This window comes from Kockovaella imperatae (genome assembly GCF_002102565.1).
Source record: "Kockovaella imperatae strain NRRL Y-17943 chromosome Unknown BD324scaffold_1, whole genome shotgun sequence".
NCBI lineage: Eukaryota > Fungi > Basidiomycota > Tremellomycetes > Tremellales > Cuniculitremaceae > Kockovaella > Kockovaella imperatae.
The window spans coordinates 299,472-314,253 of record NW_019028941.1 but is presented as its reverse complement, the minus strand read 5'-3'; the positions used below and the strand labels follow the sequence as shown (position 1 = coordinate 314,253).

General features: G+C 52.8%; 5 protein-coding genes and 1 non-coding gene across 6 annotated transcripts; 4 read left to right on the top strand and 2 right to left on the bottom strand.

The window, feature by feature from the left end:
• Positions 1 to 373: 373 nt before the first annotated feature.
• Positions 374 to 2,318, top strand: BD324DRAFT_647504 (hypothetical protein; the record flags this gene model as incomplete). Its single annotated transcript, XM_022017671.1, has 6 exons — positions 374 to 571; positions 634 to 890; positions 946 to 1,434; positions 1,474 to 1,690; positions 1,743 to 2,177; positions 2,235 to 2,318. 6 exons carry the CDS (start codon positions 374 to 376, stop codon positions 2,316 to 2,318), a joined length of 1,680 nt encoding a protein of 559 aa, XP_021874258.1.
• A 231-nt stretch (positions 2,319 to 2,549) lies between these two features.
• Positions 2,550 to 7,131, top strand: BD324DRAFT_9230 (hypothetical protein). The gene is made up of 9 exons (XM_022019278.1): positions 2,550 to 2,777; positions 2,838 to 5,081; positions 5,122 to 5,688; positions 5,736 to 5,836; positions 5,877 to 6,086; positions 6,136 to 6,277; positions 6,316 to 6,745; positions 6,795 to 6,935; positions 6,985 to 7,131. The coding sequence occupies exons 1-9, from the start codon at positions 2,748 to 2,750 to the stop codon at positions 7,050 to 7,052; spliced, it is 3,933 nt and encodes a 1,310-aa protein (XP_021874257.1). The 5' UTR covers positions 2,550 to 2,747; the 3' UTR covers positions 7,053 to 7,131.
• BD324DRAFT_658739 (carbohydrate esterase family 1 protein) lies at positions 6,993 to 8,165 on the bottom strand (the record flags this gene model as incomplete). Its single annotated transcript, XM_022018884.1, has 2 exons — positions 6,993 to 7,780; positions 7,845 to 8,165. 2 exons carry the CDS (start codon positions 8,163 to 8,165, stop codon positions 7,127 to 7,129), a joined length of 975 nt encoding a protein of 324 aa, XP_021874256.1. The 3' UTR covers positions 6,993 to 7,126.
• Positions 8,166 to 10,382: 2,217 nt separating this feature from the next.
• Positions 10,383 to 12,797, top strand: BD324DRAFT_606460 (hypothetical protein; the record flags this gene model as incomplete). The annotated part of the gene is made up of 4 exons (XM_022014017.1): positions 10,383 to 10,710; positions 10,751 to 11,571; positions 11,608 to 12,199; positions 12,238 to 12,797. The coding sequence occupies 4 exons, from the start codon at positions 10,383 to 10,385 to the stop codon at positions 12,795 to 12,797; spliced, it is 2,301 nt and encodes a 766-aa protein (XP_021874255.1).
• A 235-nt stretch (positions 12,798 to 13,032) lies between these two features.
• On the top strand, positions 13,033 to 13,120 carry BD324DRAFT_t7. Its single transcript has one exon. It is a non-coding gene; the product is annotated as a tRNA-Thr (tRNA).
• A 222-nt stretch (positions 13,121 to 13,342) lies between these two features.
• Positions 13,343 to 14,611, bottom strand: BD324DRAFT_647500 (hypothetical protein; the record flags this gene model as incomplete). The annotated part of the gene is made up of 1 exon (XM_022017670.1): positions 13,343 to 14,611. The coding sequence occupies one exon, from the start codon at positions 14,609 to 14,611 to the stop codon at positions 13,343 to 13,345; it is 1,269 nt and encodes a 422-aa protein (XP_021874254.1).
• Between the last annotated feature and the right edge of the window lie 171 nt (positions 14,612 to 14,782).

Sequence of the window (14,782 nt, the reverse complement as noted above, 5' to 3'; positions counted from 1 at the left end):
GCAGCAGTCTCTCGGCTCACTGCTCGGATCATCTGAACCCCTTCCCCCCCCCCCCCCCAGTCACAGTCCCTGTCCGCACGCCCCCCTCCCCCGCCCCCCGCCCCTTTTTCCCTTCTCTCTCTCTCTCTCTTCTCCCCTAAGCTGCATCATAACCTTGTGAACTCTAAAAAGGTATTGTCGCCAACTCGGGTCGTTTGGTGTCTCTTTCACTTTCCCGGACGATCAATTCGATACACCCCAACCTATAGGAAGTGACCATGATTAATCAATGATATTGGCGGTATCGGAGGAGGCCCACTCACTCACTCCTTGACGCCTCGGTAGATCCGTCTTGCCTTCTTTCACGTAAATAAATTGGATCGACGAGACGACCATGTCGTCTACGCCTGGATCACCATCACCCCACAACTCTCCAGCACGACCCGCCATGTCTGGATCCGCAACGACAGAGACAGAGCCTCAAGCTCAGAGCCGTAGAGCAATGGTCGCGGCAGCTGTGTCGGGTCTTCAGCGTTTCAAGCAATCATGGCTCAGCATCATGTTGCTTAAAGGGGGTATCGGACTTGGTCAGGTGAGATACGAGCTCTCTGCTTCGGAAGACGTCCCCCGCTCACACTCATCCTGCCACGCCAGGTCATCGTTCTCGTTATCCTTCTCATTCTTGCCAACTTCATCCCCTCCCCTATCACTGGTCGTCCACAGACTCAGTCGTCTGAGGCTTGCCCTCGACCTCATCTGCTTCAAGCTTGGATAGGCGCCAGTCTTGCTCGACTCGTCATCTGCTGGAGCGCGAGTGTGTGGATGTGTCTGCGACTGAGGCGAAGATTGGCAGATGCGGAGAGACAATCAGAGTCGGTGGGCGAGGTCGAGGTGATGATACCGGCCACTGTGTGAGTCTCATGGCCGCCATGTCCCCTCCATCAATTCTGACATCGTTCATTCCAGCCGGTCGACCCACCGTCTCTCGTCTAATACTACAGAAACCACGCTCACGCCTTCCCTCACGCACTCGCAATCCTCTTCAACCGCCGCATCCTCCTCGTCTGCAACTCTGGCCCAGGTATGCAGTAGCAACAACAAGACAGATGACGTTCAATTGTCCAACACCTCTCCCAGCACTTTGTACGCCTCGCGAATGGGTCGCGAGTCAGATTATTCCCTCGATCAGCACCTCAAATACACTACCCAAGAGAAGAAGGAGACTGAAGAGGTCTTGGACACGTACGAATTGCTGGAGGGGTTCGGAAGGAAACCTCGACGTATGAGGACAGAGCAGACCCTTCAGGCCGCACCTCAGATCCCTGTCTCGGCACCTTCCCCAGCCCCAGCCGCTTCTGAAAGCCTTCAAGCCGCGAGAGACCTCGTCGCTGGTCGCGACACGCGCGGCACACATCACGTCAGTCTCGCGGATAGACTTGATACACTGGCCCCTAAGTGAGTCACGTCCGCATATGTTCACGCTGACCAATCCAGTGTTTCAAAACTGATGGGCGCCCTTTCTGCCATTCTGTTCATCCTAGGCAACGTCTTGGTCTTTTACCCCCCTCCCTCGGCCACCAACTCGACTTGCTATCATGCTTCGCCTTTGCTGTGGTGGGCGGTCATGACCGTCACGGGTGTCGGATGGTTTTTGATCGCTCAAATGTTTGTCGTCGTAGTCATTGTCGGCATCGGAGGGCAAGCCATCCTGGTAAGCATGAACACCAGGTGTCATGATGACGAGATACTAACAACGTGGCCAGGTCTTGCTTCGATCCATCGGACTTAGCCCTGCTCCTGTTCAAGCGACTCCGCGACCCGCACTACCTCCCGTCCTGACTGCGAAAGAGCTCGATCAACTCCCACTTTTTGTCTACCTGCCAGCATCCGCCGCACCGTCTACACCTTTGTCCAGGTCTCAAAGCAGGTTCGCTTCGCCAGCTGCATCACCCGCTCGAAAAGGTCGCCGAGACAACTCTACACCTCCCGTACCCGATTCACCCGTCAAAGCCAGTCCAGGTGGTCGGTCTAAATCACCTTTCGACCTCGATCGTCTCGCTCAGAAACCCTTGTATCTCCCCGAAGACAAGTCGACCTGCGCCATATGTCAGGAGAATTACGAGCCTCCGAAAGAAGCCCGCACGATCATGCTACAAGGTGACGTCTTGCGTCAACTAAGCTGCAAGCATGTCTTCCATGTGAGTGAAGTGGCGAAGCGATGCTGTGTGGACGCTTCACTGATGACTGCTTCTCAGTGCAAGTGCATCGACCAGTGGCTCCTGGGGGGCTCGGGCAATTGTCCATTCTGTAATCGTCCGGCGCGAGCCGGGGACACGTGAGAGCATCGTCAGCTGTAAGCATACCCCTATCATCCAGCCTATACATCATCAATTCATCATAATTCATAAGGAGGACGGACCTCTTGGGAACATTCTGTTACCATCCTGTAGCATAGTCACATATGATCATCTCCGGTTACATGCATATATTCTTATCCACGGATTGATCACATCGGTGCCACGTTCGGCGGCATGGACTGTCGCCGGGATTTGTGTCTTTGCGAAGTGCCACCCACCATTTGTTCCACCGGAAGGGCGGAGGGGGGCACGACCTGGTTTGGAGCTCTGTTGCTTGACCTGCACATACACGGAGAACCCCTTCAGTGCATGGTCTATAGTCACAGGTAGCACACCTATTTATCTTCTGGTATATACACTGGTCCTGGTCAACGGATACACGGAACAAAAATCAGAGCAGAATCTCCAATCATGGCTTTGAGCGCTGCAGAGCTGCAAAAGGTGAGTTGAAGTAGTCGAGTCGTGTTTCCGGAACAACTCTATGTTGACCGCCTCGGCCAGCGGCACGGGCTCGAAGGAGCTCCCGATCCGTTCCCAAGTCTCGGCGGAGGGGGGTCCGGTGGATCTTCAGCCCCATCTCAATCGTCAGCTTCTAAAGTCAACGGAACATCTTCTTCTTCGTCGAACACGGTAGACACTTCGTCTCAAGATGCTTTCCCATCTCTCGGGGCATCCTCAGCGGCACCTACAACTCTATCTAAACCTGCTTCGTCCATGTGGGCAGCCAAGCCTTCAGCTGTCAAAGCAGGCAAGTCCAAGCCCGTAGCTCCCGGTGGTTTAGGTCGATCTGGAGCACCTACAGTCGGTTCTCACCCTGTCAGCGATTCATTCTCTATGCCCGCCAATGAGATTGACACGAAAGCGCTTGGAGAAGTGTTGAAAAAGGTCACTGAACAGACGGGTGCCATTGTGGAATCATCGACTCAGATGCGAACGGGTCTCAAGACGTTTTTGATCAAGGCTGCTGATCAAAAGCGATTGGCGTACGCTAGGAAATTGATCGAAAGAGGTCTATCTAAAAACGTGACGATCAAGGTCGAAGTCCCCATCACGACGCTCGGAACGATCATCGGACCCAAAGGAGCTACATTGAAATCTATCACCGATTCCACAGGTTGCAAGATTGATATTCCTCGACGAGACACTCTGCCTTCATACGATCCTAAAGAAAGACGAGATGCCGGACCCGATGGTGATGAGGACGAGGAGGACCAGGACGATGAGGATGATGAACCTCTGGTCGAAATCTCCGTCTCTGGTCCTTCAGTCGCTTGTCAAGATGCCAAATCTAAACTGGTCGCTTTGATCGCTGGTAAAACATCTCAATCATCTTCATCTATCAAGACAATTCCTTCCTCTTTCTACCCCTTCATCGCCGGTCCCAAGGGTGCCAAGGCCAGACAATTGGAAGAGGAACTAGGTCAAGGCAAAGTAAAGGTTCACATCCCTCCTCCAGCCGTTTGGAAAGCTTTGGAGAGACAAGGCGACGAAGAAGGTGGTGCAGCCACGAGTGACCGTGACTTGTCTATCAAGGTCAAAGGTGACAAAGAACGGGTCAAAGCTGTTGTGGCCGAAATCCAGAGGCAATTTGATGAACTTAACAACTCGTTGCGCGACATCAAGTTGTCGATCCCTAAACGTCAGCACCGATTCCTCGTTGGATCCGCGGCCGATGACATCCTCTCGCAGACTGGCTGTATTGTCGAATTACCTCCCGTTGAAGACCCTTCGGACCTTTGTCGAATTCTCGGCGCTCAAGCCAACCTCGTTCCTGCCCTCACCCTCGTCATGGACAAGGCCAACGCTGTGGCCGTTGAGACAGTCGACGTGGTCTCCATTCACCGTCAGGGTGTTTCGGACCCACTTGCACATGCTCAAAAAGTCTTGCGATATCTGCAAAAGAGCTCCAAGCTCAGGTCTATCGCTGACGCTCATTCCGGTGTCAAAGTTTTCCCGCCTTTCGCCAGTGTCGTGGCGTCCAGTGGAAACGTCGTGATTGAGATTGTGGGCGAAGACAAGGATGCAGTCGCAGCTGCTCGAGAATCCATCGTATCGACTGTACGAGGTATCCCTCCAGCCGCTATCACCACGCTTGAGATCGATCCATTGGTTCACCCTGTTCTCATCGGCAAAAAGGGAACCAAGATCTCCTCTTTCGAATCGACTCATGGTGTCGCGACGGTTTTCCCACCTGTTGCCGACGACTCGTCAGAAGTCTTGTTGGTCTTCGCGGGCTCATTGGACTCGCTGCCCAGCGACAAGAAGGCTAGGGATGCCAAGCTTAAGGAACATCTGACCAAGGCTCGCTCAGCACTGGATGACCTTGGCAAAGACGCGGCCGATCTAAAGACTGAGACACTCACTGTCGACAAAAAATGGCACCGATTCATTATTGGACAGGGAGGTACCGTTCTCAACGCTCTCATAGGCGAGGACGGTCTTGTAGCTGTCAAGGTTGGATCTAAATCTGGTTCTACATCGACAAGCGAAGATGACATTGTGACCGTTCGAGGTCCTTCCAACGAGGTCGACAGAGTCGTCTCTCAGATCAAGCAGATTGTCGAAGATGCCAAGAATGACGACATTATCAATGGATACACGGTTGAATTCCCAGTCGACAAGAAACACGTTCCTCATCTTGTCGGCTCTGCAGGTGCTTCTATCAACAGGTTGCGGGATACGCTCGGAGTCAGAGTCAATTTCGATGATGATGCAGACAAGAAGAAGCCAAAGGCCACTTGCAAGGTGAGCATGATGAGTCCCATTCACAGCTGATACGGTACAGATCGTCGGCCGAAAGGAAGCTGTCGAAGAAGCCAGGCGACGACTGGAAGCCCAGATCGAGAAGCTTGCAGATGAGACTACCGAGACGCTCAACATCAAACGTGCTATCCAGCCTGCGTTGATTGGCGCCGGAGGTAAATACGCTATTCGACTCGAGGAGAAGTATGGTGTCAAACTTTCCTTCCCAAGAGACAACAAGGACGGTACGGCACCCACGAAGCCTGATGAGGTTACTATCCGAGGTGGTCGAAAAGGTGTCGCTGCAGCAAAGGCTGAACTCCTCGAAGCCGCTGCCTTCGAGAGTGAATCGAGGCAGAGTCTCGAGTTCACCGTCCCGTCCAAGAGTGTTGCTCAGATTGTCGGTAAATCCGGAGCCACGATCAATGCGATCAAGGATGAGACGGGAACCATGATTGACATTGATAAATCTGAAGCTGAGGGCAAGACGACCACCATCACTGTGAAGGGAGACAAGAAGGGTATTGCTGCCGCCAAGGCTGCCATCCTCGCAGTCGTCGATCAAGTCAAGGACGTCGTGACTGTGACCATGACTATTGACCCGAAATTCGTGAGTCTGGCTACGCATACTTTGAACCCCGCTGACGTTGTCCTCAGCACCGCTCGTTGATCGGACAGGGAGGTCAGAAACTTCGTGATCTTGTTGCTTCTGTTGGCGGACCTACCGAGGGATACAATCAAGCTGGTTTGATCACTTTGTGAGTTTGTCACACGCTGGCTTAGCTCACAAACATGCAGCCCCAAGCAAGGCGATGAAGCTACGGATCAGGTCAGACTCCGAGGAGACTCCAAGCTCGTCAATGCGATCAAAGCGGAACTCGAGAAGCAGGTCAAGGTATTGAAGGAAACGATCGTTGTCGGTGTTGTCGTGCCTTCGTCACACCACGCCACGAAGATTGGGCGTGGTGGCAGTGCGTTACAGGATCTGCAGAGGAAGACGGGAACCACGTGAGTCGAGGTGGGGCGGTGTCGGGCCCTCGACTTACTTGTTGATCAGCATCCACTTCCCTGGATCTCGACAATACTCCTCGGTTGGAGAACCTGAAAACGCGTCAGAACTTGGAGATGCTCCTTCGACGGACATTGTCAAGGTCATCGGTCGAAAGGAGGATTGTGCCAAGGCCGCGGAGCAGTTACAAGTGAGTGCACACCACATGAACCTGATGCTCACCTCCAGACCGTCACTGAGCGACCTCAACGCAAAGATGCCGGTGCTTCCTCTGACCTACCCTCCCGCACCATGTCCATCCCCAGCAAGTACTACCACGCCATTGCCGGCGATCAGTCCCTCTTGCGAAATGTCCGATCAGCAGGTGGATCCTTGGCCATGCCTCAAGGTGCACCTGTCAAGCCTACTATCCCTCGACCAGCCGCGAGTAACGGATCGACGTCTCTCGCAGCTAAAGCCGCTCGAATCGATCTGGACGCGGGCGATGCGGCGGCCGGCGATGATTTAGTCGAAGAGGGAGATTGGGAGGTGATTGAAAATTACCAAAATGCACCAGAAGGCGAACTCGAGTGGACCATCCGAGCAAGGGAAGAAAACTTGGACAAGGTCCAAAAGGTCCTGGAGGACGCTCTGGAACACGCGAAGAACGCGACTCACAGTGAGTCGAAGGACTATACGTCGCGATCGCGCTGACGCGGTGTGCTCAGTTGGTCTTTGGACTGGTCTTCCTCGATCTGCTTTCCCCAGAATTATCGGCTCAAAGGGAGCCACTATCTCCAGGCTGAGAGCTGAAACCGGGGCCGATATCCAGGTCGGTAAGGATGATGACTTGATCACTATCACCGGAGGTGAGTGTTGTGCCCCGTCTCATTCAGAAACTTGCTGACGCTGTTCCAGACGAGCAGTCAGTTCTTCAGGCCAAGGATGCCATCAGCGCGATCGTTTCTAGACCTGCGAAGTACTGATTTGGAGACAAGGCTGAGATCAACCTCAATTAAATCACATCATGCATATTTTTTGTCTGAATTACACCGATTGTTCACAGTAGATACCACAGGGGCAGCGGGTTTTGGCTGAAGAAATCGAGGATCATTGGCGTGGCATTGAAGCTCACTGGGTGATATGGTGGCAAGTGGGTGTTGTCGATATTTGGCTGTGTGCTTGGCCAATCGTGTCCGTTGACTGAATCATAGACCAAGTTGACGAGTCCTCCGCTCGTACAATTCGTTGTACTTCCATACTTGTAGATCACGGCGTCTTCTGCAAAGGGAACGGTGGTGTTTGTCTCGCTGAGACCATCTCTCGCTGCCCATTCCCTGATCCAATGAGGGATAGAAGGCAGACATTCGTCCTTTCGCTCGCCACCGTCATACGCTATGATGTTATCGGCTCCTCCATGGAAAGCGAGGATGGGCACATCACTCCGAGAAGCATTACATGGGATGGTAATGGTATCGGGGTAACAGGGAAGCTTGTCGATATAGTAGGCACCAGAGACAGGTGCGAATGCGGCGATACGAGATGAGAGCGTGGCATCGCATGCGAGGAGGTTGACGAATCCTGCTCCGTCTGATTTCCCGCTGGCTCCTATCTTTGTGAGGTCGAGGCAGTAACTTGATTGAACAGAGTTGAGAATATCAGTCGTGAAGCCTAGATCATTGACGTGGTCTCCAGGAACACCTTGCCATCTTTCCTGTATGGGATCACAAAAGCGTCGTCAGCGCTGGACAACCCCTTTGCTCGCTCCTCGAACCCACGTCGATCCCCTGAGGGTAAATGACAAAAGAGTCATTGTTAAAGTAGGGTTTGGTGAATTCGTCCAATTCCAATTGGTCCATCGCTGTTTGTAGTCCGCCATGGTACGACAAGATCAACGGGGTGGGTAATAGGGGATCATAAGTGGGAGGTACGAAGACGAGATACGACCGCGTCAATCCTCCGGATTCGATGGTCACGTTGGTGACGCTTCCAGGGGTCTGACCAGACGGTAGAGGACTGCCACATCCTGTACCTTGGCTGAGGATAGGAGGGAGTGTCAAGGCGGACGCGACGGGTGCAAAGAGCAACGATAGGAGCATGTTTCTTTTCTCTTTGGTCAAGTGTCAGTCTGAGATATGAACAGAGCTTTGCTCGACTAGCTCTATAACCTTTATATGCAGGCCTTCCTTGATCCCATTCTCCTCAGATCCCATGGGTTCGGTGCGGATGCCTCGAAACGCTCGGTTGTATCGGCCTTTGAAGCTCGGCTCGACTCGGTTGGGAATGATCAAAGAAGCCGAGTTGTAACGGTCTTCTCCAGCCGAGGAAACACTAGACCTGAGGCGCAACTACTCAAGGCAGTTCCTGTAATCATCGAGAAGCACGACACTCCCTCACGGCTCGACGCGTGGGCTAGGGCGCGGGCGCCGGCGAGGGAAGGGGCCCACGCAAGGGGGCTCCGAGAGCGTGAGGACCGTTATGATGGGAGATGCCTCAGGTCCCGGATCCGAGGCTATTTTGTATCCTGTGGCACGGTGGCTAGTGCAAGTATAGGCTGTATCTCGGACGAGCATCTATTCTCAGGCTGTCAAGCAGCGAACATAGAACGAACAAGCCCAAACGAAAGGCACATTGCGGAGCTTCGTGATTCCTCCAAGACCCTTGCTCTCAGGCCGATATGCATGAAAACTGGGTTCTTGGGAAGAAGCAATTCTCCCAATCCCTCCATTTCCGCCATCGACACACTCTCTCAAACACTGAATTTACAAGGCACACCAAGAGATATACTGGACCCGTCGACATCATCGAAAGGAGGTCTCAGACTCTATCGGATCGATCAGGCACGCCGGAAGAAGCCAGCCTCGTAGCTACCTTGGCTCTATTCATCAAGAACCTCTGACCGGCTCTTGATAAGCCACACATCCCTTCCGACCTTGGCATCTGCCTCGTCGGACTGGTCAACTCATCCCACTCTCGCATCGTTCAATATACTCGACGAGCTAGAGCTGTCCCTTCTGCCGTGGTCGGACAAGAGGATGTCACGTCGGTCAGTCATGCCAGTATCGGATATTCCGAAGTGATCGGCATGACCGTCAGCGGTTCACGTTGGCTCTCGCTCTCGGTGATGCTGTTCTTTGAACCTTGATTTGGACTCGATCGAACAAATGCTCTCGTCAGTGCACGAACCGCTGGAAATGATCTCTGTGGCCCCGCATTCGCATCTCTCGCCCGTGACTGTTTTTTGCCCTTTACGCCCACCGCCTAGAAGCTTTCGTATCGGAACCTCTCAGACTTCAACAGCGACGACCGCTTCGTCGGCCGTTCCCACGAGTCATGATTTTCTCTTCGGCCAAGGTCGATCAGTGGCTTTCAAATGACGTTTGGCAAGTAGCGATATGACTGTGACTTTTTTTACGGATATCTGGGATAGTGATGGCGCGCATTTCGGAGGCCTCTATGAGCCATACTGAGCAGGTGCATGTTGACTCGCTAGTGCCCGGTGCATGCATGCTGTACAACCAGAGTATATAGCAGCAACTTCGCTTTCCTCAGCAAATGAATGAATGGCCTGCGGTCCGCCACCAAAGAAACTGCGAACAAGTTGAGCGGTCGCAGCCGCTGCAAAGTTCTCGACTCTGGCCTGCTGGGAAGGGGGATGATGTACGTAATTCTCATGCACTGCAATTGCGTCATTTCACCGTTTCTTCGGAGCGAAAAATTCACCAGCGAGGCGAGAGAGTTGCAGGAATTTCCACTCAGCCAGCCAGCGACGAGGACGATGATGACCCAGTCCAGTGGCCAAGCTGATTGATTGATCCCTTCTTGTCGGTTCTGAACTCCTCTCACTGTACCGGCACCTGTTGGTCAGCCTAGCTGCGAGGCAGCAGTGCAGAGATTGGAGGGTCTCTGTCCGTCTGAGACTTCTTCTCAGATAATCCCCGTAATCGATAATAATAATTCCTCCCGCCGAGACAACGTGGTTCCAACATTGATCGAGGAATGATTCCAGGGCATATGTAGACGATCCGAACGACTTGGTCAGGTTCAACGTTTTACATTCAATGTCGTTCTTCATGTCCACCGGGGTCTGATCTACCGAACACGCTTGTTCGGGACCAGTTGCGGTCCGCTGCGGTGAGTTGGCAATTAGTCTCAATAAAGCTGCGGATCCCCCTGCGGACTCAGCCTCAACTATCGGCTGATCTTCATCTCAGGAAAAAAAGTTTTATAGGCAGCTCGATTCCAGGATTGACTGGATAGATTCCCCCTCCTCCCGAACTCTACATTCACCACCTGTTCAATACACACCTCCCACCATGTGGGCGAGATCCTCAATCCTCCTCGGCTTCCTGTCCATATTCTCCGTTCTCCCCACCTCCGTTTTTGCCGGTATTCTCACAACCGACGCTGTATCTTATTGCACTGCAGACAGTGCAGTGGACGTCCAGCATCTCGATATCACCTACCATCAATCTAACAGATCCGTCACCTTTTCATTCTCCATCCAGGCGATAGAATCAGACCTCAATGTGGATGCCTACCTGTACTTGTCGGCTTATGGTCGAGACATTGTCAATCTCACCATTCCACTGTGCAGCATATTTGACGGCATCATCTGCCCGCTGCCAACGGTAAACTTCACTGGTAGGTACGATAGCACTACTGTCCCTGACCAGCTCTATAGGCTACGGGACCTACCCCATCCCCGAGCAGTACACCAAAGATATTCCAGCACTCGCGTACAGCGTGCCTGATCTCGAGGCATATGCGCAACTTCAGCTCATCCGAACAGACAACAATCAAGTGGCGGCTTGTCTTCAGGCCACGCTATCGAATGGCAAGTCGACACGGCAGATTGGCGTGGCCATCGGAACTGGTGTTTTCACCCTCGTAGCCCTGCTGGTTGGTCTCTGGCATACTGGGATGGTTTACTCGCCTTCTCCAGCCCAATATAGATGGTTCGATATCCTCTATCTATTTCAAACGGCCGCTGCGTCGGGTTTGCTCAGTGTGGAGTACCCAACAGTTTACACCAGTTTCAGCAGAAACTTTGCTTGGGCTTTCGCCCTGTTCTACTCCAGCGACATGCAGAATAGCATCGACCAGATGCGATCTGATACCGGAGGTACAGTCGAGGCCGCCCCGGACAACCAAATTGTGAACAACTTGGTGACCTCGAATCTATACTCGCGAAACCTGGTCGATTTCAACTCGTTCACGTCGCCATTGGCTTTGAGGGCTTACATCGAGGAACGGGCCGCCGTCGTTCAGAGCTATTTCGATGACAACTCGGGTCTCGCTCATTACGTTGAAGCGATGCATTTCCGAGAGAAAAACGTTCTCGATACCATCTTCTTCTTTTACCTCGCTTTTATCGGCATCGCTATCGTATTTCACATCATTGTCTTCATCGTGGTCCTTATCTGTGCCAAGGCCGGAGCAGATTGGGCTAAGCGGTTGCGACAGATGTGGTGGGGATTCTGCGGAGGAAACGCACTGAGATTGGTAAGCCTGACGAGTCGTAACCTCATTAACGTTCAGTGCCTCATCGGATTCCTTCCTCTGTGGATCTTTGGCTTCCTCCAATTCCGACTGGGCGGGTCAGGCCTCTCAATCTTCTTCGCAGCGTTCGGCATCGCCATCACTTTCCTGCCTCTCCTGGCTGTGTTTATCCTTTCGATCCTCAGATCATCACGGACATACTCGACCTCGCCCAACATTTCCCGCCTCTACACCTCTTACAGATGGTTCCACTCTGTTGGCGTCTTGTACCGACCGTATCGCCAAAAGTTCCACTACTTTTGGTTCGCCCCTCTCATTCTCGCCATGATTGCCAGAGCAGGTTTCATTGCTTTTGGACGTGATCAGCCTTGGGCTCAAGTGATCGGTAACGTCGTCATTGAATTCATCTTGCTGCTTCTTTTGGTGATCACACGACCCCACAAGGATCTCAAAGGAGACTTCCTCATTTTCTTCTTGTGTTTCTGTCGTATGTGCGCATTTGGGCTCATGATCGCCTTTATCCCATCTGTCGCTGTTGGCGGTATCGTCAAGACCATCATCGGTTTCGTCATCATCGTCCTGTTTGGTGTCCCCACGATTCTCTTGCTCCTTGGACTGTTCTGGAATCTAGGTGAGCATCTGCCCCGAGAACTCAGGCTGAGACTTCAGGCTACGGGTACTGGTGGCGCAGAAACAAGCGCAGGATTGAAGATGGTCTTGAAGTCGACCGCTTTGTCGATTCCCAAGATGATCAGCAGGATCACCCTGAAATGCGCCAGTCTGTCGACGCCAACACTTTCGTTTCTGGTGCTGGAACATACGGAGCGCGACAGAGTGTAGAGCCATCAAGACGAACCTCCGTCATTGAGCCCATCGCCGATCGCGATTCTCGTGCCGCCCCCACACACTATGGGTCTCCAACAGGTTCAGTACCTTCGTCACCGGTCGGGCCAAACTCTCCCACTAACCAATTGAATGACCCTTACTGGCGCACGAGCGGTCCACCCATGGCATCAGCCGCGGCTTATGATAGAGCCGCATCGGGTGGAGGCCACTACGGCGACAGGTATCCTACAGATCGACCACTGAGTTCAGGATCGAACCGAACCAATTACTATACACCCATGTCTCCGCCAACTTCACCGATTCACCGAAATGTTGATGAGATCCCCAGAGCTAGCTGGAGGAATAGCGGACAAGGCACTGGTTACTTTGCAAGAGACGGATGATGGAAGAGAATCGCCTCGGAATCTATGTATTTATGTCTTTGTACGACCTTCTCGTTACGCGAGGGAACGGAGAAACACGATGCATCATTGTTTGGCATGCCCATTTCAGAGTGCTCAGCTTTCACCACAGCCTTCGCCATTGCCAATGGTTTTCTTATCGGTGTTCAAGAGGTTATATATTGTCAATCACTTGCTTTTTGTTTTGCTCCCGCGTGGTACAACGGTATTGCGCCAGGCCCGTATAGCACAGTGGTAGTGCGTTGCACTTGTAGATCATTCAATCTGACATGCAAAGGTCCTCCGATCAAACCGGAGTGCGGGCATTTTGCTTTTTACATCTCGGGAACATCTGTCGATGTTTGTGTCATCTTCTCCCCAGGAGAACCCCACGTTCACGAGCCTGGACAATGATAGAGTCCAGAAGGAAGCTGTAAAGCTACATATGAAACGTGATGCGTCATTCATGCTACATGCCCAATTTAATGACTGCCTCGTTCGACAATATACTGTGCTCTCTCGAAAGCCCTTCGACATCCAAACCTCATCTAATCCCAAGTGAACATGTACAATGGCTGCTCATAGTAAATGTCGTTTGAGTTGCCATCGTAGAATTTTTGCAGCGTATAGGTCAGGTAAATCTGCTGGCTGTTAGAGGACATCTCCGGATGAGCTGCTACGCTGTAGGCATAACTGTCCCCACTGGGTAAATTGGCGATCTGAGTAGGTGTGGACCAAGGTCCTTCTGGACTGCTGGCGGAGGAGACCATGACGGTGGCTCCGATGGCACCCGTGGGTTGCCCAATCCAGAGGTAGCTGTTGGTGTAGTCCGAGTAGAAGAAAGTGCCACCTTTGCCGAACTCTCCGTCCAACCAAGCACTCTGGTCGTCGACCTGGGCCTGTGTGGTGGACCATGTACCGTCGTTGTAGTAGTACTCATAGGTGGACAGATCGGTTGGATTGGAGCAACGGGCGAGCGCGACGGGTTGGTGTCCGTTGTTGCTCTTAGATAGGCCTTGACCGTAAAGGTAGAGCTTCCCATCGAGTGTGCCAGTGATACCTCCAAAGTCGCCATAGTTGAAAACGCCGTCAGGGAACCAGTACTCGTTGATGAGCTCGACGGATGGCAACGAGTTCGAACTGCTGCTTGAATCGTAATTGATCTGGTACAGAGACGTAGGGAAGGTGGAAGCAAGGTTGGTCAGTCCCTGAATGTGTGTTCGCATCATGTAAACGTAGGCAGTAGCGGAGCCATCGCTGCCTTGGTATACGTATGGAGGAGAATCAATCCAGAGGGGATATCGAGTGCCGTCAGAAGCACATGTACCACCCGTTCCAGCTTGGTTTCCATTTTGATCGCATTCATCGCTGGCGTAAGGGAGGAAAGAGGTGCTGGTAGTGTCGCCTCCATACATGGTCAACTGCGCCGGGTAACCACTGGTAGCCTGCTGCTGACCTTGGTTGGACGGGATAGGCACGAGGTGAGGCTGAGTGCCGAGCTGGTCAGACCAGCTGGCGCTGGAACTGACAAAGTCTCCCGCTTGACCGTTGAACTCGTCATCGATCGACTCGTCTACAAGAACCTGAGTGTCTCTGCATACCCATAGGACTCGGCCGTTGATCAGGGATGTGGCACTGACACACGAATCACGTTGATAATTGGGGTCGAGGGAGATGGCAGCGAGATTCGACTCGCTGACTGTCGGGTTGGTGGTTCGGGTGACGAGCTGCTGGGAACGAGTTGTGGGCAACGCCAGCACCTCTGACCCGGCGGCGAGGACAAGAACAAGTTTGGCAAGTGCTGCAAGGATGGACATCGTGGAAGGCAGCAGATGGGCGGTTGAGGGAGGCGTGCTGTACGTGCTACCTCATGCCACAGATTATATAGAGAGCCACACATCCATCTCCATGGGGCCCTGGGGCATAAATCAGGCTTAATATTGGGCCCCCAATCGAGGATACGATTCGGGGTGTTCAGTATCGCTTGC

Coding starts and splice junctions, on each gene's coding strand:
- BD324DRAFT_9230 (XM_022019278.1), top strand. CDS start 2,748: ATGGCTTTGAGCGCTGCAGAGCTGCAAAAG. Junction 5,689..5,735: donor TGACTATTGACCCGAAATTC/GTGAGTCTGGCT, acceptor CGTTGTCCTCAG/CACCGCTCGTTGATCGGACA. Junction 5,837..5,876: donor CAAGCTGGTTTGATCACTTT/GTGAGTTTGTCA, acceptor ACAAACATGCAG/CCCCAAGCAAGGCGATGAAG.